The 26,122-nt window shown below is 38.6% G+C and overlaps 2 protein-coding genes across 4 annotated transcripts in view; both read right to left on the bottom strand.

Annotated features, from left to right (window-relative positions):
• The window catches only part of BCAP31 (B cell receptor associated protein 31), a 192,998-nt gene that overhangs the window by 83,073 nt on the left and 83,803 nt on the right, over positions 1 to 26,122 (bottom strand). The window lies entirely within an intron of this gene.
• Positions 85 to 16,330, bottom strand: LOC128503673 (ficolin-1-like). Of its 3 annotated transcripts, none has more exons than XM_053473848.1 (8): positions 7,873 to 7,972; positions 7,001 to 7,114; positions 6,362 to 6,406; positions 5,936 to 5,974; positions 3,605 to 3,732; positions 2,907 to 3,036; positions 1,997 to 2,131; positions 85 to 404 (listed from the first exon to the last, which is right to left on the bottom strand). In XM_053473848.1, the coding sequence occupies exons 1-8, from the start codon at positions 7,937 to 7,939 to the stop codon at positions 154 to 156; spliced, it is 909 nt and encodes a 302-aa protein (XP_053329823.1). In that variant the 5' UTR covers positions 7,940 to 7,972; the 3' UTR covers positions 85 to 153. The 3 variants fall into 3 exon arrangements, with proteins under 3 accessions (XP_053329823.1, XP_053329824.1, XP_053329822.1); XM_053473847.1 differs by lacking the exons at positions 85 to 404; positions 1,997 to 2,131; positions 2,907 to 3,036; ... (3 more) ...; positions 7,001 to 7,114; positions 7,873 to 7,972 and adding exons at positions 9,930 to 10,326; positions 11,637 to 11,771; positions 12,694 to 12,823; ... (3 more) ...; positions 15,388 to 15,501; positions 16,237 to 16,330; XM_053473849.1 differs by lacking the exons at positions 7,001 to 7,114; positions 7,873 to 7,972 and adding an exon at positions 15,388 to 15,677.

The raw sequence follows: 26,122 nt of genomic DNA, 5'->3' as shown, positions 1-26,122 counted from the left end.
TACCATTTTGGCTCATTTTACCTTCAAAGATGCAAAAACAGACTCGAGAAACCAAACGATAAATACATTTTACTTAATAAAAGATATATGCAATGTTTATTCTAGATAATGATTCTACATGCAATTTGGAAAAATGTATACTTAGTTTACTTATTATTTCACCGGCCTTATCTTCATTTCTGAAAATTTGTAGGAGTAGTAATGACCTTTGCCGTGATACCAGTTGATGCCGTCAGCATGGGAGCTATGCTGTCCAGATAAATACTGACCATTCAAGTTTGCATGGTGACAACTAGTATACCACCAGGCTCCCTTGAAATCCTGGGCACAGTTTGATGGATGAATATCATTGTCTTGGTCTTTGGTTGTGAAGAACATGCCGTTGTGACCTGTTAGAGAATCTCCTGAGAAAGGAAGAAGGAGCGGTATGAATAGAGAAGAAATTGATTCTATTTTCTGCCTCATTATCCCTTGGGTTCAGTCCATGATTAGGCAAAACCTAATCGGTTCCAAGGTATGACATTGTAACCTGGTGCAACAATGCAGAGCTGGAGGGTCTTAAATATCTCTGTTGACAATATATCTAAATGTGGTGAGAACAGGGCCGGCCTTTGGGGTGTGCGACCTGTGCGACCGCACAGGGCCCCACACTCCAGGGGGCGCCGCCGCATGGTCCGACGCCACCGTAGTGTACCTAGCGGGGGGGTCGGCACCCCTCCAGAGACTGACAGTAATGTCCGCCGCTGGAGGAGCAGGCGCGCAAGGGAGCGGTATCGGAGGTCTTTAACAGACCTCCGGCCCCCTTGAGTGATTTTAGGCCGGTTCAAGGATCTCCCTTGAACCCGGCTTAAAATCACTCAAGGGAGCCGGAGGTCTGTTAAAGACCTCCGATACCGCTCCCTTGTGATCCGTGCAGCAACAGCTGCTGTGCGCCGGGGTTTGTTGTCAGATCTCGGCGCACAACACTGAAGCCGCGCCCACCGCTGTCCGTGCCCTCTGACCCGGAAGAAGACAGAAGAACTGAAGAAGAGGAGCGAAGAGAAGGAAAAGGAGCTGTAAGGAGAAAAGAGGAAAGGTAGGATTGAGAGTGGATTGGTGCATGTGTGTGGATTGGTGTGTGCGTGAGAGTGATGGGTGTTATGCTGTACCATTTCCAATGTCTTTTTCATGATCTAATTATGCTCTAAAAGTACATCATAACTCCATCACTCTATACTGTTCCATACAGTGGCAGAGCTGGGAGGCAGAGGCCTTGCACCCCCACCGCAGGACTCCTGAAAGGTAAGTGAACTTCAAAGAGGGAAAGGGTAGATAGTTAGATGGGGGTAGATAGGGAGAAGGGAGTGAGAAGGGGTAGATAGGGCAGAAGGGAGTGAGAAGGGGTAGATAGGGCAATCATACTCCTATCATGCCAAGTCTGCGAGTACATCCTGGAATCTGGGTATGCATGGGCATGATAGGAATGTTTATTTAATTGTTTTGTCCTATTTTGGTGTGTTACTTACTTTAAATAAAAGTGGCGTGGGGGGGGTCATATTCGGTTTTGGCCAGGTAAATGCTGCACTTTCGGTTTCAGTCCAGAATTCGTTTCGGTGCATCCCTACTACTAAGCCAGACAATGAAGTGGTAGGCCTACACCACATCAATGTTTGGCGTAGTATATAGTGATTGGGGTTTTGTTACAAGTTTTTATTCCTTTCTTTTTTTGGGATGGGGGGCAGAGGAGTAGTCCGCACAGGGCGCCAGAACACCTAAGGCTGGCTCTGGGTGAGAAATACAGGGTGTTTATCTCTTTAGGGGAGCGACTAGAGAATGTAAACGGAAGAGATCACTTTCAACACTCTCTGTTTCCTACCACTGTACCGTTTTTTCTGAACTTACTTTGGTGGAAAGCTATACCAAGTCCAAAAACACAAATATCAATGTTTTATCCTACAAATGGTGCTGTTGGGTTTGATTAAGTGCCTAAAGAAATTTATAAAAGATACTTGCTTACCTGCATTGCCCTCTGTAAAAGCTCCAAGCAATAACTTGTACTTCTCAGACTCTCCCAGAACTTTAAAGGAAGCGTATTTGGCAAAATGCTTTGCATTTTCAAAGTCCTGCAGATCAACGCGCAGCTCCCATGTGCCTTTGGACAGAGAGTAAGTTTGAGCATGGAACACTTACTTTTAACTTATACATTAAAATGCTTCCACATACTTCTGATGTCAGGTTGAAAAACAAGATGTTCTTATTTTCTAATACACACAACCTAAACCTTGTTAAAAAATAAACAGCAACAGGATTACCATGTCTGTAAGAATTTACAGGTAGAGGTCGAGTATCCTTAATGCAAAATTATGCAAAATCCAAGTTCAGATGAAGGAAATTTAGATAAATTCACGACTTAAGAGAGGAAAATAGAGAGATGTCTGGCGTGTTGGGGTCTCCCGGAGCCCTTCCAGTCCATTTTTCAGGCTTCCCCAGAGCACTTTGTCTCCCTTCTGGGAAAGCCTGAGCAATGGACACAAAGCGATCTGGGCCTGCATGGAGGACCATCGGAGCGGACGCAGGTGAGAAGACAGATCCGTTATCCAAAATTATCCCTTATCCTAAATACTTCTGGTCTGAAGCATTTCGTATAAGGGATACTCAACCTGTATATATTTTACAATGATTGTAATATCCAACAATGTAGGTGGACAGTAGGTGTGGCCAAACACCAATCCCTTTAATATTTATTGCATTGTACAAGACCTTTAAAGAAAACGGGGTACCCCTTGAGAAAGAAGATTACACCTGGGCAACTTGGCTCGAGACAGTATGGACTAAACTCAATCTAAAACAATTTACAATAACTGAGGGAATCTGGCCAGCCTATGTCTCTGTGAATCAGGGGAAGACAGAGCCAACATGAGCATCACCTGATGATGTTAACATGTGAAGATTATCGTTCCCCAACCAAAACTCATTCAGCCGACTACCAAAGCCGGTCTTGTAAGACTTCCAGTCACGGAAAAAATCCACCGAGCCATCCCAGCGTCTCTGGAAAACCTGTATTAAACAGGAAAGATGAATCTGTATTCTTATTTTCACAATTTATATTAGGAGAAAAACTTCTATTAAGTGTGTTTAGAATATTTAAAGTGTAACAGAAAATGTACATGCTAAGGTTAGGAAAAGTAAGATGAGTTTTTCAGGTTTTTAAGCAGAAAGAGCTGGGCGCTAAAAATATGGCGGGAGCAAGAAGACCTAGTTCATCGTCCAGCCAAGGCGCGTCTCTGAGTACGACCATCACAGATGCTGCCACTCGGTGGTGTTTGTTGTAAAATATAGTTTAAGAAATCTATAATACTGCTTTTTAACTTGAAACATTTAAAGGTGTTGTCATTATTTAACTCTTTAATCATATTGTGAATTGTCGTGTGACACAAAAAGCGGGCAGTGATAGGATGTTGCCATAGAAACTGAAAAAGCGCTTAAATGTTTGTATTGCTTTTCTGAGACAGACTTTCAGAGGAAAGAATAAAATAAAAGTTTTTTTTTCTACGTTTATATATGGTGAACACTCTACAAAGCAAAATTGTGTTGTATTTAAGAGATAAGATTGTTCTTCACTTACTATCCAGCCTCCTCCGTCGGTGTGCATATCGCACAGCACCTTCAGTGGGTTTGTGCCGTCTGGGTATATTGTGTACCAGTCACTCAGAACCATCCCCTGATCCAGAAGCTCCTTACAGTCCCTGGCAGCTAAGAGAGAAGACATATATAAAGGTATTTAAAAGGGAAACATCTGGAGAGCTTTGTAATTATATTGGTACTGTGTACATATGGCTGAATGCAGGGCCGGCCCAAGACATAATTCCGCCTGGGGTGAAGTTTAAAATGACGCACCCCCACCCCCTGCTGATGCCAGGGGTCATTATCTACCCTTCCTCTCCCTCCCTCCCTATTATCTACCCTTCCTCTCCCTCCCTCCCTAGTATCTACCCTATCCCCTCCCCCCACTTTGTACTTCACTTACCTTTCAGCAGCCCTGACGTCATATTCCAGCGCTCAGCATTACAAGCCGAGACCGAGCTAGAGGGCTCGCAGAGGAGCGAGAGGGGCGCCAAGCGGGTACTGACAACTTTGTAAGCGAAAACCACTCGGCGCCCCTCTCTCTCTCCTCCGCTTGAAAAAAATTTAAAAAAAGGTGTTTGGGGCGGCAAAGTGCCGCCTCTTCAAAAGCGCCGCCTGGGGCAATTGCCCCACTCTGCTCCATGGTAGGACCGGCCCTGGCTGAATGACCATACTACCGCAGCCATTGGTAGTCTGTCTCATACGGTAAGATCTATAGGTTCTGATCAAATAATAGAACAAAATGCTATTTACTTTTAACAGCCAACAGTACTTGATACATGCCATTCAAGTATAATTACCTTGCCACGTATAGAAGAGTTAGTTGCCCACATTATAGAACAATGCATTTGGCTCTATTGCAGCCACCACTCTGGTGGTCCATATCCACAAGGCTGGGGTTGTTAAATGTAAGACACATGTATGATTGTAATAAGCATGAAAATAATGAATCAAATAGTAGTAATGGCAATATTTACACTTACAGAGGTATGGGCCGGCCGTCAGACAATTACACTATACACTATATGACCAACAATATGTGGACACCTGACCATCACACCTATAAAAGCTTGTTGGACATCCCATTCCTAAACCGTGGGCATTAATATGAAGTTGCCCCCCTCTCCTCTGTAGCTATCACAGACTCTGATTCTGGGAAGGCGTTCCACAAGATTTTGGAGTGTTTCTGTGGGAATATTTGCCCATTCATCCAGTAGAGCATTTGTGAGATTAGACACTGATGTTGGATGAGGAGGCCTGGCTCACAATTGGCGTTCTAACTCATCCCTCTATGCAGCCACTGGAGTTCCTCCACATCAAACTTGTCAATTTATGTCTGTATGAACCTTGCTTTGTGTACAGAGTGGAGTCATGCTGGGACAGGAAAGGGCCTTCCCCAAACTGGTGTCACAAAGTTTAAAACCCATTTCATGAAGCTTGCAACAAACTGAGCTTGTCCTGATAATCATACCTGGGAACTTCTGCTCCGGCTACCTGCGGGACACAGCTAGGACCCGTGACGTCGGTGGGATTTCCCACTGACGTCAGGGGGCGTTCCTGCTGACGGCAGCAGGAAACACCCCCGTTTAAAAGAAAAATGGGCGGGGAGCTGGGTGTTTCAAGACCCCACTCCCGCGACCTGGAGGATTCGGGTCTTGACCTGGAGAACCGGAGAAGCCATGCTCACCCGGCAATCTCCAGGTCCAACCCGGTGAGTTCCCAGGTATGCTGATATTGCTTAGATCTCTGAACTGATGCTACTGATGACAGGTGATTTTAGGCTCCATGCACTTCATCAGCCAGCAGCTGGGCTGTTATTCCTAGATGCTTCCACTTCACAATAATAGCGTTTACAATGGACCGGGGCAGATCTAGCAAAGCAGAAATTTCATGGACTGACATGTGGCAAAGGTGGCATCCTATTAATCTGCCACATTTAGTCTTCAGTATGACCCATTCTAATGTATGTCTCAGGAGATGGCTGCCTATGAGCTGTTAGCAATGGCTGTGCCTGAAACCTAAACTCAATCAGGAGGGTGGCCGGCGGTCCATATACTTTTGGTCATATAATGTATGCCCACTAACGTGGTCTGCCATATTAATATGAAGTAACTTTTTAAACTTTTAACTATATGTAGGTTAGTAAATACAGTAGAAATAAGTGCAAAGATAAGATACAACGATAGGTCTGGTGTTTTTGATTTGATGAAAGATATTTCAAACCCCAAATCACCTTTTATTAAAGTCAGTAAACCAACTGCCTCCAAAACCCAAACACTTTGTTCCCCATACCTGTTTTACACTAAAAAATATATTAAGTGTTGGAACTCACCATACGTGGAGTCAGGTGGGGCAGAATCGCCTTTTTCTCCTGTTGGTAATATATATATATTATATTGAATGTAAGAGCCATACGTTAACCCTTAAATAAGCCTTTTAATCTTCTTGCTAATACGCACTCACTCTAACATACACACATGCTAACACTAATACTTACACATAGACACTCATGCTAACACACACTCCCTCTACAACACACATATGGTAGCGCACGCATTTATGCATAGATACATATTTCCTCCCACCTTTCACTCCCTTACAACACCACAGCTTTCTTTATGCGAGTGGCCGCTCTTTAATTATAGGACTACATGACCCTGTATTACATGACTCTGTGCTTATAAGAATTCTGGAGCGGCCAGAGGTGCCAGCTGGCCCATGTCCAACAAATACAGTATGCATAGAGTGTTTAACGTACCTTTCTGCCCTTGCGGTCCAGCCTTCCCAGCAACTCCTGCTTGCCCTGAAAATTATGGATATTGACAAATATGTCACATAATTAAAGTATAATATGTTAGAAAACAAACTACATCTGCGAATTATGCAGAGCCAGCAGACGTTAGTATTGTATTACTATAACTGTGATACAGATGTGTTGTATACTATTAACTAAGTTATTTGGAGGATATTTGCCTTGTACCTCTTGTATCATTGTGTCGTGTACAATCAAAAAAATATCGCTGAACTGAAACAGTTTCGTAAAGAGGAATGGTCCAAATTCCCTCCTGATGGCTGTGCAGGCCGGATCCGCAAAGTTAGGAAACATTTGGTTGAGGTTATTGCCGTCAAAGAGAGTCAAGCAGTTATTCAATCCATACTTTATCCACCCTACACTGCAAATGTTTAAACTGTGTCAGCCTGATTGTTATTAGATGAAGCAGACTGTGTCTGGCTATTGTTGTGAAGATAACATTTTATGGCCAATAGATGCAAAACTCCAGAAAATTCGAAAGGGTTTCGCATACTTTTTCCCTCAAACGTCTATATTGTCTGTTCATACATCAGAAACATTTATAAGTCGTTAAACGGTACATGGGACAATGGAGGGCACATTCACCTTTCTCTCCGGGTGGTCCAACATCTCCCTTGTGTCCTGAAGGTCCCTGAATTCCTGGACACCCTCTGAGTATGGTCAGCCTGTCGGAGTCTCCAACTCCAACAACTTTGACTTCTATCAATAAAAACATGAAACAACAACAAAAAAAACTAACTGAAATATTCAGCGATTATGTCTAAACCAGAGAAAATTACAAAATCAGCTACCTCACTAAGGCTAGTTGACTGTGGACATTAGAAAGGGGTTTTGGTTCCAATATTGATGCATTAGGATCAGCCATTTGGAATTATTGTGAGACAAATATATTACTATAGACCTTAAGAACATTAGTAGGATTTATCTAGTCCCTTATTTGTCTTAACGCACAATATGCAGCATTGATAAAGAGCCACAATGCTACCAAAAGCTTTAAGAGAAGAACCTTACCATTAGCAGTAAGATTAAATTTGAGCTTCTATTGTGGGGGGGAGGGGGGATAAATCAAGGATGCCAGAAAACTCCCAACAATAGATGTCACAAAAATCAAGTTTATTATAATTATAGATATACCACATACTAAAGAGATACTTTTAATGCTAATTAAAAAAATTGGACTACCATTAACTCCTGGATCTCTAATCAACCATGTAATCGGTGGTTTAAGAGCCCATACATAATATAAATAGTAAAGATCATCACTGTGTGGTTGATTTTCTTAGTGGAAATAATTGTTCTTTTAGGAAAATGTCCTAATGTATTCACACAATAGTTCACAAAACATACTTACAAATATTCAAATAGAATATTAAAAGAATAATCTGTAGAGGTTGACAACATTTTCAATAGAAGCGAGATATTTACCATTTACTTGTTAAAAGTTACCCATGACTTACCCGGACATGAATCTTCAGCATTACCAAGCGTGGCGAGGAGCCAGAATACCACCGTGGACCTCCACATGAATGCTGTCTGATTATTGGTGTCACGAGCCTCTCAATACCTTCAACTAAGGATTCTTTAAGATGAGCCAGAGATATTTTATAAGAAAATTAAGTAACTCCACCCCATCTAAACCCGTCCCTAGTCCTGTGCGTGACTGATGATGTCACAGGTCTGACACAATACACTGTACAGATTCTCAGGGTCCCATAAGTCAACTCATGACCCAGAACAGGTCAGGGAGTAAAATGATTAATTTCTTCCTTGTAAGTGTATTTAGAATATTATGTTGCAAAGATCCTCGCATTAAGTTACATTTTGTGCTTTAGGCAAAAGTCCGAGACAGACGTCTCAAGGAAATGCTGTAAACTATAAGTCTTTGACCTAAGTGTCAGAAGATCTGTCAAAACAACTCAGAATAACATAAGTCTTGCTTAAGAGCTGTCTGGATGAATAGAAAATGTAACTCGGTCCTAAAGGCCCTCCAGAAGTCCATAGTTTTCCTTGTGGAATACCATTTGATAAATCCTACTCTGAGGACTAGGTTGGGGCCCATGGCTAAAATGAAATTCAACATGTACACATACAATAAAGGATGTCAGCTGACCATATAGAATATTTTTACCAATAAGAAACAAGGAAAAGGTTAATTGCCTATCTTACCAAGATTTAACGCATTAGTAAGATTACCAGCCACCATGAGACAGGGATGAGGCTTCATGCCCAAAAAAAATAGGCTCTGGGTTTGGTAGTTAGTCATCATTAGGGACCATCTAGAGGACACCGGTCCACAAAATGTCACAAGGCTAATGGATTATGAGCCTACCTTTGGGCCCAATCAATCTTTTGGGGTTAGAATAAAACAAACTAGAACAGTAATTACAGTGTCGGCCTTAAAATTAAAAGATCCAGTAGCCTGGTCTGCTTTTGGAGAGAAATGGGCACATAAAGCAAATCCCCAAATCATCAGGGAGCTGCTGAACCTCATCGGTAAGGGCAAACACTTTTCAGTGACTGTCAAGGACTTTAGCACAATCTGCTGCTATTACAACAAACAATATAAACAGTGACAATGCAATGAACACACATTAAGACATACAGATTCAGAAGGAGAAGAGGGTCCTCTTAAAATGTATTCATCGATTTCCACCCTACATACTATGTTTGCACTTGAAGGGATAGTGACATTTTGTGCTTCATAAAACATTTATAAAAAATAAGGGTCAGAAAAAGACAAATAGAAAAAAAAAGTATGAGCAATAAAGCAAGGAACAGAGGATGCTTGGGAAGACTTGGGAGAAGAAAGGATTGAGAAGAGAAGGTGGGACTGTATCCAGGTACACAGAGAACAGGGGGTTGAACACCCTGGATGTCATGAGTTGAATTCACTCAATGTAACACTTCTCTTTCACATTTATTTTTATTGGCATATTGTGTTGCTCATAACCAAAGCACAGTCAGTTTGAAGTATCAATACATGCACTACCTAGGTCCTAAAGACTGTGCCCATGTGAGCCAGAAGAAAGAGAGCTTTAATAACTAATGCTATTTTCACTTGAAGGTATAAACATACAGTATGACAATTATACATAAGGGGGGGGGGGATAAAAAGATTCTGAAAAGAAATGCTCTCCAACTTTATAATCCTTAATGATATCATTAGCATCCTGTATAAAAGTCTGTGTTTCAGCAAGATGTGTATCACGTTCTAAATGAATTTACATGGGATTGTTGGCGTTATAATTTTGTGATCAACCATGAATTTTTGTCTTTTGTCCATAATCCTGACAGAGACAAGATGCAGAACAGTAACAGAACCCAACTGCTGCCTCTGTGAATTTAGAATTAACACAAAAAACAAAACAAATGTTGCTGTATTTGGCTTTTTTGTGTGTTTTCATAAAAATTAACATAGGTATTAATAAAACAGGTCCTGCCAAATACAAATTCTACTCATTTCTGGGCTGAAATCAAGTGATAAAGAAATTACACCATGTATGCTTTCATTCCTTTATTTATTAAGAAAATATTCTGTTTACATGTATTTAAAATATGTATTATTCTGGATAAAGGTTTCCATAGAATGGTCAAAGATGAATACCTTTTTGCGTTTTCTTTTGTTTATATTGTAACACTACCAGAAAAAAAAAAATCTCATTATTGCACAGGTCGTATCTTCATTTCAGAGATCTTGTATGAGTACTTATAGCCCTTGCCGTGAGACCAGTTGATGCTGTCAGCATGGGAGCTATGCTGCCCAGATAAATACTGACCATTCAAGTTCGAAGAGTGACATTTTTCATACCACCAGGCTCCCTTGAATAGCTCAGCACAGTTTGATGGATAAATATCATTGTCTTGGTCTTTGGTGGAGAAGAACATGTCGTTGTGAATTGTTAGAGAATCTCCTGACAAAGGAAGAAGGAACTCTATCAATAAAAAATGTATTGATATTATATCCTGCGTCATGCTATCCCTTGGTAGTGGCAAAGTCGTCTTGGTGCGGCCAACAGCTAGATATGCTCAGCCTGGCGAATCCATCCACTGGCAGCACACTCAGCAGCTTCCGGTGATTAAGATGTCCAGTCCTGGCCTGGGCAAAACCTAGTGGACTCCAACGTATGACATTGTACCCTGGTCCAAAAATGTAGTTCTAGATAAGTTTCTGCCAGTGAACGATGGTGTATCCCATGAAAAGTTAGCAAAATAATTTGTAATAGGTAATGCAGCAATCACCAGATATCTAAATTTGGTAAGCAAGTGTGAAATACAGGGAGGAAGTGAAGGAAGGGCCCGCTGGCAAGAATATGGAAGCGATAACCTTTTAACTAAACCATGACCATTTTTCCAGCGCATATCATTGCTGAGATCAACTCAATAAAATGAATATTAATCTTTTGTTTTTATCTCAATCATACAACTGAATTATTGGGTTTGGCTAAAAGCCTCATTGTAATTCAATCTGTAACCACTAACCAGAGAGGACCCCACCAACACCAGAAGAGCACCACCAAATCATTCCTCACCATGTGTTACGAACCAGGTCCATACAAACTAAACATTGAATCCAAACACAGAACCGAGAAGGACATACCTTTAGCCTGCAGACTGAGACAAACAGAACACGTGGGTGGGACACCTTATAAAGGAGACAGGAGCTGAAGCAAAGATCAGAACTAGAATCCAGGAATCAGAAGCACAGAACAGAGCATATGGAAATCCAGCAATGGAGTACAGCAAAACATGGGAACTGAGGCAGGGAAAAACAGAGATATGCAGCTCCGCAGCCTGGATGGACCCTGACACCATGTACCGTTGGGCCAGAGAGATAAGCTTTCTCAGTCCCAGCACACCGAGTCTGAGCACTGAGATTTGATGTCATTTCCCGGCCCTCCTGACATGGGCATCAAGGGTGTGTGTTTAAGTATGTATGCGTGTGTGTCTGTATATTACTGTGTGTATGTTAGTATATTAGTGTGTGTGTGTTTAAGTATGGGTCTGTGTATGTTACTGCCTGTATGCGTGTAACTATGCATAAGTAATTGTGTTAGAATGTGTACGCATATTACTGTGTGTGTAAATGTGTTACTGTGTGCATCTGTTTGTGTGTTAGTATGTTAGTATGTCTGTGTAGGAGGAGCTTGCCCCCCCCAATATAAGTCTTGCAGGGGTTCCTGGCATTTTTTGTCATGCCACTGTCTGTAACAGACTTGCTTACCTGCATTGCCCTCTGTAAAAGCTCCAAGTAATAACTTATACTTCTCAGACTCTCCAAGAACTTTAAATGAAGCGTATTTGGCAAAATGCTTTACATTTTCAAAGTCTTGTAGATCAACGCGCAGCTCCCATGTGCCTTTGGACAGAGAGCAAGTTAAAGCCAAGAGAATGTACTTCTAACATATCCCGATACATATAAATATTTCGCATACGTCTATTGAATTTAACAGATTATATCAGGTTCAGAAATATTGCTCTTATTTCAAATGTAGCCAACCTTATGAAAACCATCTCCCTCTGTTTATAAACTGACTCTCCAAAACCATGAAGAACAGATCCCCCCCCCCATGAAGGAGGATGAGGTAGGTGCAAGCAACAACAAGCGTGATTGTTGTTCTTGTTATTGTTGGGGTATTATTACACCTGGGTATAAGTCTGCTTATAATGGGTTTAGGCTCAAGCCGCGATCAGCCTCAACTCAAGGATCTGCTGAATAGTAGATGGGGGACTGCCAAACTGGGGAACCTCCCAAGATGGGCAGCTTGAAGGGTTTTCTCTTCTGCAGTAGTGGAAGCCCCAGGCTTTAAGGGGACAGAAGAGAAGTGAGCATGGAGCGTTCTGAATGTAAGCAGGGTGTAGGCATGAATAAAGAAACCAAAACATACTTCACTATGTCGAACCCAGAGTTCCCAGTAATTTATTGCATTGATTTTCATGTATATGTACAAGCATGTGTGCGGGAGGGAAAATAGAAGTTAGAAAGAGGATGAAGAATGTACAAGGCAGAAAAGCAAGATGGGGGAAAAAAAAAAAAAAGCATGCAAGAGGCAGGAAATCCAGAGAAGGGGACATTCCTGCACCATTGCACTGGGGCTCAAAGCTCCTTTATCCAGCCTTGGAGCTAACTGTTATTCTAGATTCATGTGCCCATAGTGGCTACAGAAAGCTGGAATTTGGCAACCAACATTCATCAATTCACAGTAACCAAGGGCAACGGAATCCCTGGCCAGCCTATGCCTGTATGTATCAGAGGAAGACAGAGCCAACATGAGCATCACCTGATGATGTTAACATGTGAAGATTATCGTTCCCCAACCAAAACTCATTCAGCCGACTACCAAAGCCTGTCTTGTAAGACTTCCAGTCACGGAAAAAATCCACTGAGCCATCCCAGCGTCTCTGGAAAACCTGTATTAAACAGGAAAGATGAATCTGTATTCTTATTGTCACAATTTATTTTAGGAGAAAAACTTCTATTAAGTGTGTTTAGAATATTTAATTATGTACAAAGTATTCATTATAAATCTCTAACACAATGATGCATGATGGAGAATCAAACTCTGAGCCAGCTGAGAACTCCTTGCAGTAGAGACTTAACTTGGGTTGAACCTTCATAAAGCCCAGCGAATGCAGGGATTTAAGGGTTTAACTCACCTGGAAGTGCCTAGGTTAATTAAACTGAACGTGAAACAATACAGATGAATATTAAACCTATGCAGAGTCCGGGCTGTTATACAAGGGTAATATTTTTGTAGAAATAAGACGAGAGAAGGCACACAGAGCTTGGTCCATATAAGTGCCCTGTTCTATTGTCCATGTTAATCATCAGAACGACCATCACAGGTCACTTTGATGATGTTTGGCGTCACATCCATTAAGATTTTTGAAATTCTGCAGAAATTTAAAGCTACAATTTGTTTATTTATTCATGCAACATTTTACACTTACTATCCAGCCTCCTTCGTCGGTGTGCATATCACACAGCACCTTCAGTGGGTTTGTGCCGTCTGGGTATATTGTGTACCAGTCACTCAGAACCATCCCCTGATCCAGAAGCTCCTTACAGTCCCTGGCAGCTGAGACAGAACAAGGGAGACTACAGGAGACCTTATTGCTAGTTAAAATATTTTTGAAGGCATCTCTATACTATAAGGAGGCTTAGAGTGGCCATCAGACCATGGAGGCTCTCCTAAAAATAACCACCCTAATGGATGGATATTTGGCTATGGTGTGGCCAACAGTCACTTGTGCCATGACACATCAACAGATCTTAACATATATAATTTACACATACAATATATTGTACACAGAACACATAATAAAGCTAATCTATTTAATTTATTTTGACCAACACCATAAACTGTAGCTGACCTTGTGTTTCCATATGGCTGAACCATTAACACATTACTTCACTAACCATCATGATATAGGCACCTGTTGAAGCCATTGGAGATCCCAACTAGCACGGTGACTATTACAACCAGATTTCCATCACCAGGGCAATAGTCCAAGGGACCATCCTGCACATGTCGCCAAAGCTTGTGCACCACAAGCAACCCCATGTCCCATTCTGACTGGGGTGTTAGGACATTATAAATACACTTCTATGTCATTTAAAATTGTCCAGTCTGCCATCTTTGTATGGATTAACTTGAGGTTTTAATTCTACCCGTAGATCAGCAAGTGATCTAGAAATAAGCGTTTATCTGGGGTTTGAAGTCTTTTAAATTTCTGATTTGATGAAAGATATTTGTTTTATCAAACACCGAATAATATTTTATGAAACTAAGTAAACCAACTGCCTCCAACACCAAACGTTGAGCTCACCATACGTAGAGTCAGGTGTGACAGAGTCGCCTCTCTGTCCTGTTGGTAAAAATAAAAGATGTATTGGATGAAAAAAGTAGTGTTATTTGTTAACACTAAAATAAACCTTTTATTCATGTTCTAGAATTTTATCACAAAATATAAAAATATATATTTTAAATACACATGAAACGGAGACACAGCTCCATAGCAGGAGTTCCATGCATTGTCCAGACAGAATGGCTACCATTAGGACGCTGATATTTATCAGTTCTCTGATTTATACATTTGTAGATTGGATGCATGGATTTAACATTACCTTATATATAAGTCATTTGAACTTTACATGCGGTATGGGTCAAACTATAATACGGTCATTTATCCGATACAAATAAATAGATTGAGAATGCATGATAATGTGGAAACTGGCCTAAATATAGTAAATATTTGGGCCAGTTTCCACATTATCATGCATTCTCAATATATTTGTTTGTATCAGATAGACAACCACATTATAGTTTGACCCATACCGCATGTAAAGTTCATACGGCTTCTTTGAGATTCTTAATTTATTTTGCAATGGATGGGTTATCTATACTATAAGTTTGATAAGAATTCTTAAGAACTCACCCTTTTGTCCATGTATTCCCTTTTCCCCAGATTTTCCCTTTTCAACCGAACGCCTAAACCTAAGCCCGTTGGGGTTGATTAAACAAATTAGAATAATTTATAATGAGAAGGCATGGTGTTTTTTTCACCTACCTTTCGGACCTTGCTCTCCAGCCACCCCTTTGGCTCCCGCTTGCCCTGAAAAATACGTATATCGACACGTATGTTATATAATGAAAGTATAATTTGCTGATAGTGTTACAGTCTTCAATATAATCTTTGAACTGTATTAAAAACAAAAGCATCTGAATTATACAGAATAAACAATACTAGTATGAAACAGATATGCTTTATATCAATTTTTCCTTGTGGCTTTTGAATTTTTTTAAACTATTTAATATACAAATATTGTTTTCTTGCACGGGGGAATGGAACTTTCTATATGCCGTGACACATTATTCCGAGTTATTTCATATTACTGGAAATCGTTGGAATATTAGGACAGTGTAGATTAAAACACTGCATTTCTTCTTAGGGGCAATGGAGGCCACATTCACCTTTCTCTCCGGGTGGTCCAACATCCCCCTTGTGTCCTGAAGGTCCTTGAATTCCTGGACACCCTCTGAGTATGGTCAGCCTGTCGGAGTCTCCAACTCCAACAACTTTGACTTCTATTAATAACATGGAATAAGAAAGCAGAAACGAGATGTTCACTGAATATTACATCCATTAATTCCTGGATCGCTAATCAAACACTAAAGCTCTCATATTGCTAGTATTAGCTATATACAGACGCTTTTGAAGCCCATGATCCTGTGCTTTACATCAAGTGAAGAAGCGAAGTGGACTGTGCTTTCTAAAGCCGCAGAGGATCACTGGGTCTCGCTCTTTTTGGGGTACCACGCTTCCAAAACAGATAGAAAAACATAGAAGGCGACTTCTCTGTAGCCCCTTCCAGTCCTTCCTTGTGTTTCTGCCAGGGAGGGATTTTCTTGGTCCTCCTCCAGCTTTAGGGGAGCCACTTAAGTCAAGTGGAAGCCAAAAAGGCAACATCTTCAGGAATCCAACTCAACTGTGAGGTTTCCAGTACATGAAAAGCCTTGAATAAACTCAATCGAGCCATGATATAGACTTTTGTAAAGAGTTGGACATACCAAGTGTCTGATTCGTGTCTCAAGTGGTATGCATAACCCTTAATCTGGGTTTTGAAGAATACCAATATAGAATCCATTAGCAATAGCCTTTATCTCTTTATGTGACAGCCCAGCCATTATATTTTCCTTCTAGTTTCTCTTCTTTAGAGAGAAACAAAGACGGTATTAAATAAATAACATTCACTAACAAAGAACACAGTCAATAGTGTGAGATAGTTACCATTTACTTTTTAAAAGTTACCCATGACTTACCCGGACATGAATCGTCAGCATTACCAAGAGTGGTGAGGAGCCAGAATACCACCGTGGACCTCCACATGAATGCGGTCTGATTATTGCTGTCACGAGCCTCTCAATACCTTCAAGTAAGGATTCTTTAAGATGAGATAAGATAAGATATTTTATAAGAAAATTAAGTAACTCCACCCTGTCTTTGGAACAGACATGTCACATGTCTGATTATGTCACAGGTCTGACAATACACTGTACAGATTCTTAGGGTCTCGTGAGACAACGCATGACACAGAACATTCTTAGGAGTAAGCTGGATTCATTTCTTCATTCCAAATTTATTTCAAAAAGTAAAATAAATAAATCTACAGATACAGTGCTAAAATTATTTATAAGTATTGTGTCAAATGCATACTAATAACTATCAAGCACCAGTGGACTAGCACCCACCAATAGTGTACAATACCAATCAGGAGAAGGGTTAACTAGGATTCCATCTAGAAAAAAAAAACAAAAACACAATTCTATATACATTATATATATATATATATATATCTCGAGATAGGTCAGGGATCACACCTCGCTGAGGTCAAGGGTCTTCATTCAAACAGCAGTAAGTTCATGTAATCTGACACAGGATCAGGTTTATTAGAAAGGTTGCAAAGACAAAAGAAATATAACACAGCAACAAAAGAAATACCTTGCCTGTCCAGCACTTACTATACAAGGGATGTCCCTCACTACCAGCTGGAGAGTTTCTCTCTGCCAACTTAACACAATACACCCAGCAACCTTTACTCACTTTACTCCAATGTCTCTCCCACAGGCAGGCTTTCAGTGTCCTCAGCCAGAGAGCTACCTGCCCTCCTGGCTTCCCTTTTAAATCCGCCCTCTCAGTCACCTATATTAATCACCTCGCAGGTGGAAGACTCTGGTGTTACTTCACACAGGAAAGGAACCTAGGAGAAACATACCTCCCTTCCACCACCAATCCTACATGAATGTCACATATATATATATATATATATATATATATATATATATATATAAAGAACCAAATAAAATAAACATACAAAAAATAGTAATAAAAATCAAAGTAAATATTTAAAAAATTTAGTATTTTGCCTGGCCAGGATAGCGCCCCAGGACACAGTTGAAAAAACGTCTTCAGCTGTAATTTAGGGGCAGTTATGGTTAATGGGGTGTTTAGGGTTAATTTAGGGGCAGTTGTGGTTGATGGGGTCTTTAGGGTTAATTTGATGCTGAGGACTGATGGTTAATTTAATTAATTTAATAAAGTTAACTTAGGGTGCAGTTTGAGGTAAAGGGGGGCAAACTAAGGGGAATCTAAATCCTGGGGGCAGCGAAGATTATTAATGTATTTATTTATAAAAGTATGGTGTCCGTGAGATTCTCTGACTCATTCTCTGAATGATATGCCTCTGGCTCCATGTTTAATGCTATGTCTATGTTTAATGCTACATCCATGTGTAATGCCATGTCCATGTTTAATGCCATATCCATGTGTTATGCTATGTCCATGTTTAATGATATATCCATGTTTAATGTTAACTCTATGTGTAATGCTATGTCCATGCGTAATGCTATCACAGAGCGCTGACTCTCTATAACAGCTCTAACCTTCTGCACATGTATGTGCAGGGAGTCCAACATATTTGTAGCTCTCTCTATCACCTGTATTACTGGTCTTTCGGGTAAAACACATTAGAACACATGGATGAGTTATGGTGAATGCCCCTCCTGATTTCAGGCTCTATATCCACCGCTGGGATGAAGCAGCTGCAGCATAGACCGGTCAGCTTCCTCTCACACGCTTCTGACACAGCTGTGCGAGGACCACCATAGAGCGCTGCCCCCCTCCGGAAACTAACATATGCAATCGTGAGGGGGTTTATTATAGGGTCCTGGGGGACAATACTGAGGCTGGTGGGATAATACTGGGAGATAATAGAGGGTCGGGGGGGCAATAGAGAGTCTGGGGGACAATTAAGGGGCTGGGTGATAATACAGGAGCTGGTGGCATAATACAGGGGCTTTGGACTAGTTCCACTACATCTGTAATAGCACCTGCTGGCATAATGGTCACATCCTCTTCACACATAATACAACACACTGATCTCGGCACCTCCGCACACCGTGTGCCATTTGAATAATTTCCGTTATGTCTCTAGTTTCTGGAGGCTAATTTTAAACCATTTTACCGGCCGCCACCCTACAAGGCCGCACGGTGAGCATCGTCCTCTCTCCGCCAATACGTTTAACACAAACCGGATAATAAACACACAACAGCCGGGAATTCATAAAACTATTTATTAAACACAAACACACATTACAATCTTGAATAATGTTTTAACTATTGATGTGCCTCGTGGGAGATGATTTCATGTGTATCCAGCAGGCTGATCTCCAGCGACTCTCATGATCCTCATCCAGGCTTTGACCTGATGATGTCTCCATAAATATTGTTGGAGCTGAGGACGGATGCAGGACGGAGAACTGCCTGCTGCCCCCCAGTGATGTATTTACCTTCGGTGCTGATTTAGGCCTAAGTAGGATAGTGTTTCCTGCTGCCCCATCCCCTTCTGGGCATCAGGATATGACATCATATCCTGGTGCCCCACTTTTAAAGGAACCCAGGAAACTATGGAGGCCTGTGCCTAGGCCAGAACCCGTCGCTGTGCCCCCTCTGCTTTGTATTATATACAGGGACCGGCTTGCTGGTATATGTACAGGAACTATGCCTCATCTCTGACACAAATACAATGTAAAGTCAAAAAAAGAAACCAGTTATAACCTGCAGCAACATTATCTTCCCCCTGCAATTGAGAGATGAACCGATGTCTTATGATGTCATAGTACTGACTTTCTGTTACAATGTCTCTGTAACAATTTCCTGCACACAGACACGCCGGGAGCCCAACAGATACACAGCTCTCTGTAACACACATACACTATTCATCTTCCAGAGAAAACACACAACGGTGACTCTTTATAACAGTCTCAGCTATGATCTTCTACACATGTATGTGCAGGGAGTCCAACATATATGTAGCGCTCTTTAACACATGTATTACTGATCTTTCGTGTAAAACACATTAGAACACATTCATCTTAGACACCGTCTAAAACATACAAACACTGCTTAATATTATACTCCATGACAGGGGTTAAGGACAGCGATGGAGACTAATAAGGTACAGGTCGCAGCAGTTTAAGGCGGTTGAAAGTTACTTTAGCCAGTGTGAGCAGAATTTGGAGGGGTAGAGGGAGTGATGGTGTGATGACGATAATAATGAAAATGAAAAAAAAAAACCTCATACATATATCTTTAGACAAACAAAGTGAGGTCTCTTAAATATATAGAAGACATGTATTAGAATAGAAAAATGGACATGTCATATTAATTTCTGGTAACGTGACAGGAATCCTATATCCATGTCTGATGCTATGTCCATAATTAATTAATGCTATCTCTATTTTTAATGTTATGTCCATAATTAATGCTATATCCATGTGTAATGCTATGTCCATATTTAATGCTATATCCATGTTTAATGCTATGTCCTTGTTTAATGCTATCTCCATGATTAATGCTATATCCATGTGTAATGCTATGTCCATGTTTAATGCTGTCTTTACGTGTAATGCTATGTCCATCTTTAATGCTATGTCCACATTTAATATTATCTCTATATATGTAATGCTATGTCCACATTTAATTCTGTCTTTATTTTTACTGCTATATCCATTTTTAATGCTATGTCCATGTTTATTGTTTTCTATATGTGTATAGGTATGTCCGTTTTTAATGCTGTCTTTATGTGTACTGTGATATCCATTTTTAATGCAATATCCATGTTTAATGTTATCTCCATGTTTAATGCTATATCCATGTTTAATGCTATGTCCATGTTTAATGTTATCTCTAAATATAATGCTATCTCTATGAGTAGTGTTATGTCCATGTTTAATGATATATCCACTTTTAATGCTATATCCATATTTAATGACATATCCATGTGTAATGTTATCTCCATGTGTAATGCTCTGTCCATGTTTAATGCCATGTCCATGTTTAATGCTAATTCCATCTTTAATGTCATATCCGCGTGTAATGCTATGTCCATGTTAAATGCTTTATCCATGTTTAATGCTATGTCCACGATTAATTTTAGCTCTATGTGTAATACTATGTCTATGTTTAATGCTATCTCCATATTTAATGCTATATCCATGTTTAATACTATCTATATGTATAATGTTATGTCCATTTTAAATGCTATATCCATGATTAATGCTATTTCCATATTTAATGTTATATCCATGTTTCATGCTATATCCATGTTTAATGCTATCTCCATGAATAGTGTTACGTCCATGTTTAAAGTTATGTCCATATTTAATGACATATCCATGTGTAATGCTCTGTCCATGTTTAATGCTATAACCATTTTTAGTGGTATGTCCATGTTTAGTGTTATCTCTGTGTGATGCTTTGTCCATCTTTAATGTTATGTCCATGTTTAATGTTATCTCTATATTTAATGCTATGTCCATGTTTAATGCTGTCTTTATGTGTACTGCTATATCCATTTTTAATGCTATCTCCATGCTTAATATTATATCCATGTTTAATGCTATATCCATGTTTAATGCTATATCAATGTTTAATGCTATAGCCATGTTTAATGCTATATACATGTGTAATGCTATGTCCATGTTTAATGCTCTGTCCATGTTTAATGCTTTCTCTATGTGTACTGCCATATACATTTTTAATGCTATGTAATTATATAATGCTATGCCCATGTGTAATGCTCTGTCAATGTTTAATGCTATATTAATTTTTAGTGCTATGTCCATGTTTAATTTTATCTCTCTATGTAATGCTATGTCCATGTTTAATGCCATATCCATTTTTAATGCTATATTCATGATAAATGTTAGCTCTATGTTTAATGCTATATCCATGTTAAATGCTATGTTCATGTTTAATGTCATATCCGTGTGTAATGCTATGTCCATGTTTAATGCCATATCCATGTTTAATGCTATATACATGTATAATGCTATGTCCATTTTAAATGCCATATCCATGTTTAATGCTATCGCCGTGTTTAATGCTATATACACGTTTAATGCTATGTCCATGCTTAATGCAATATCCATGTGTAATGCTATGTCTACATATAATGCTATGTCCATGTTTAATGCTATCTCCATGTGTAATGCTATGTCCACGTTTAATGCTATATCCATTTTTAGCGCTATGTCCATGTTTAATGTTATCTGTGTGTAATGCTATGTTCATGTTAAATGGTATGGCCATGTGTAATGTTATCTCTATATGTAATGCAATGTCCATGTTTCATGCTGTTTTTATGTGTAATGCTATGTCCATGTTTAATGCTATCTCCATGTTTAATGCTATGTCCATGTTTAATGCTATGTCCATGTTTAATGTTATCTCTGTGTGTAATGCTATATCTAAGTTTAAAGTTATAGCCATGTTTAATGTTATCTCCATGTGTAATGATATGTCCATGTTTAATGCCATATACATGTTTAATGCTGTCTCTATGATTAGTGCTATGTCCATGTTTAATGCTATATCCATGTTTAATGGTGTATCCGTGTTTAATGTTATCTCCGTGTGTAAGTTATGTCCATGTTTAATGCTATATCCATGTTTAATGTAATTTCCATGCTTAATGTTAACTCTATGTGTAATGCTACATCCATGTTTAATGTTACCTCTATGTGTAGTGCTATGTCTATGTTTAATGCTATCTCTGTGTGTAATGCTATGTCCATGTTTAATGTTATATCCATGTTTAATGCTATATCCATGTTTAATGTTATCACCATGTTTAATGCTATCTCCATGTGAAATGATATGTCCATGTGTAATTCTTTGTCCATGTTTATTCCTATGTCCATGTTTAATGTTGTGTCTATGTTTAATGCTATATCCATGTTTAACGTTAACTCTATGTGTAATGCTATGTCCATATTTAATACTATATACAAGTGTATTGCTCGGTCCATGATTAATGCTATGTCCATGTTTAATGTTATCTCTATGTTTAATGCTATATCCATGTTTAATGCCATATCTATGTGAAATGTTATGTCCATATTTAATGCTACATCCATGTTTAATTCTATCTCCATGTTTACTGGTATATCCATGTTTAATGTAATCTCCATGTTTAATGCTATCTTCATGTTTAATGCTATATCCATGTTTAATGCCATATCTGTGTGTAATGCTATCTCCATATGTAATGCTATGTTCATGTTTAAGGCTATATCAATGTTTCATGCTATGTCCATGTTTAATGCTATATCCATGTTTAATGTTATCTCCATTTTTAATGCAATATCCATGAGTAGTGCTATGTCCTTGTTTAATGTTATCTATATGTGTAATGTTATGTCTATGTTTAATGCTATGTACATGTTTAATGTTATCTCTATTTGTAATGCTATCTCCATGTTTAATTCTAAATGGTATGTCCATGAGTAGTGCTATGTCCTTGTTTAATGCTATATCTATGTGTTATGTTATATCCATGTTTATTGATATCTCTATGTATAATGCTATGTCCATTTTTAATGCTATGTCCATGTTTAATGCTATTTCCACGTGTAATGCTATGTTCATGTTTAATGCTATGTCTATGTTTAATGTCATATCCGTGTGTAATGCTATGACCATGTTTAATGTTATTTCTATATGTAATGCTATCTCTATGTGTAATGCTATGTCTATGTTTAATGCTATAGAAAAAGGCTCCAGGCACTCAAGGGTTCCACTCAGGCAGGTTTATTGAAGGAGAAGGACAACAACGTTGAGGTCTTTCTCAAGTTGTGAGGTCGAAACGTTGTTGTCCTTCTCCTTCAATAAACCTGCCTGAGTGGAACCCTTGAGTGTCTGGAGCCTTTTTCTATTTTGATTTACTGGGGTGCTGGCCCTTCCTGGCACAGCTAAGCACCTGAGTTCCTGTGGTGTGTGTGCAGATTCCTGATTCTGGTGACATGTTTAATGCTCTTCCCATGTTTAATGCTATATCCATGTTAAATGCTATATCTATGTTTAATGCTATCTCCATATGTAATGCTATGTCCATGTTTAATGCTATGCCCATGAGTGGTGGTATGTCCATGTGTAATGCTATGTCCATGTTTAATGCTATATCCATGTTAAATGCTATGTCCATGTTTAATGTCATATCGGTGTGTAATGCTATGTCCATGTTTAATGTAATATCCATGTTTAATGTTATCTCCATTTTTAATGCTATATCTATGTGTAATGCTATCTCCATGAGTAGTGTTATGTCCATGTTTAATGCTATGTCCACGCTTAATGCTATGTCTATATTTAATGACTTATCCATGTGTAATGCTATGTCCATGTGTAATTCTCTGTCCATGTTTAATGCTATATCCATTTTTAGTGCTATCTCCATGTGTAATGTAATCTCTATAGGTAATGCTATGTCCATGTTTAATGCTGTCTTTATGTGTACTGCTATATCTATTTTTAAAGCTATATCCATGTTTAATGCTATGTTGATTTTTAATGCTATATCCATGTTTAATGCTATGTCCATGTTTAATGCTATGCCGATGTTTAATGCTATATACATTTTTAATGCTATCTCTATGATTAGTGCTATGTCCATGTTTAATACTATAACCATGTTTAATGCTATATCCATGTTTAATGCTATATCCATGTTTAATGCTATGTCCATGTTTAATGCTATATACATTTTAATGGTATATCCGAGTGTAATCCTATGTCAGTGTTAAATGTTATTTTCATGCTTAATGCTATGTCTATGTGTAATGCTATATCCATGTTTAATGTTATCTCTATGTGTAATGCTATGTCCATGTTTAAAGCTATATTCATGTTTATTGTTTTCTATATGTGTACAGGTATGTCCATGTTTAATGCTGTCTTTATGTGTACTGCAATATCCATTTTAAATGCAATATCCATGTTTAATGCTATGTCCATGTTTAATGCTATATCCATGTTTAATGTTATCTCCATGTTTAATGCTATAGCCCTGTTTAATGCTATATCCATGTTTAATGCTATGTCCATGTTTAATGTTATCTCTAAATATAATGCTGTCTCCATGAGTAGTGTTATGTCCATGTTTAATGCTATGTCCACATTTAATGCTATATCCATATTTAATGACATATCCATGTGTAATGTTATCTCCATGTGTAATCCCCTGTCCATGTTTAATGCTAATTCCATCTTTAATGTCATATCCGCGTGTAATGCTTTATCCATGTTTAATGCTATGGCCATGTTTCATGCTTTATCCATGTTTAATGCTATGTCCACGATTAATGTTAGCTCTATGTGTAATGCTATGTCTATGTTTAATGCTATCTCCATATTTAATGCCATATCCATGTTTAATGCTATATACATGTTTAATGCTATAGTCATGTTTAATGCTATATACATGTGTAATGCTATGTCCATATTTAATACTCTGTCCATGTTTAATGCTTTATATGTACTGCCATATAAATTTTTACTGCTATCTCCATGTTTAATGCTATGTAATTATATAATGCTATGTCCATGTGTAATGCTATCTCCATGAGTAGTGTTATGTCCATGTGTAATGCTCTGTCAATGTTTAATGCTATATTAATTTTTAGTGCTATGTCCATGTTTAATGTTATAGCCATGTTTTATGCTATATACATCTATAATGCTATGTCCATTTTAAATGCTATATCTATGTTTAATGCTAGGTCCTTGTTTAATGCCATATACATGTTTAATGCCATATCCATGTTTAATTTTATCTCTATATGTAATGCTATGTCCATGTTTAATGCTGTCTTTATGTGTAATGCTATGTCCATGTTTAATGCCATATCCATTTTTAATGCTATATTCATGATTAATGTTAGCTCTATGTGTAGTGCTATGTCCATGTTTAATGTCATATCCGTGTGTAATGCCATATCCATGTATAATGTAATATCCATATTTAATGCTATCTCCATGTTTAATGCTATATCCATTTTTAGCGCTATGTCCATGTTTAATGTTATCTGTGTTTAATGCTATGTTCATGTTTAATGGTATGGCCATGTGTAATGTTATCTCTATATGTAATGCTATGTCCATGTTTCATGCTGTTTTTATGTGTAATGCTATGTCCATGTTTAATGCTATCTCCATGTTTAATGCTATGCCCATGTGTAATGCTATGTCCATGTTAAATGCCATATGCAAGTGTTATGCTATATCCATGTTTAATGCTATGTCCATTTTACTGCTATATCTATGTTTAATGCTATGTCCATGTTTAATGTTATCTCTATGTTTAATGTTCTCTGTGTGTAATGCTATATCTAAGTTTAATGTTATAGCCATGTTTAATGTTATCTCTATGTTTAATGTTATCTCCATGTGTAATGATATGTCCATATTTAATGCTATATACATGTTTAATGCTGTCTCTATGATTAGTGCTATGTCTATGTTTAATGCTATATCCATGTTTAATGAAATTTCCATGCTTAATGTTAACTCTATGTGTAATGCTACATCCATATTTAATGTTACTTCTATGTTTAATGCTATCTCTGTGTGTAATGCTATGTCCATGTATAATGCTATGTCCATGTTTAATGCTATATCCATGTTTAATGCTATATCCATGTTTAATGCTATATCCATGTTTAATGTTATCTCCATGTTTAATGCTATCTCCATGTGAAATGCTATGTCCATGTGTAATTCTTTGTCCATGTTTATTCCTATGTTCATGTTTAATGTTGTGTCTATGTTTAATGGTATATCCATGTTTAACGTTAACTCTATGTGTAATGC

The sequence above is a fragment of the Spea bombifrons genome, chromosome 8 (assembly GCF_027358695.1).
Source record: "Spea bombifrons isolate aSpeBom1 chromosome 8, aSpeBom1.2.pri, whole genome shotgun sequence".
Taxonomy (NCBI): Eukaryota; Metazoa; Chordata; class Amphibia; order Anura; family Pelobatidae; genus Spea; species Spea bombifrons.
The sequence above is the reverse complement of the archived record's forward strand: the minus strand, read 5'-3'. Positions and strand labels throughout refer to the sequence as shown.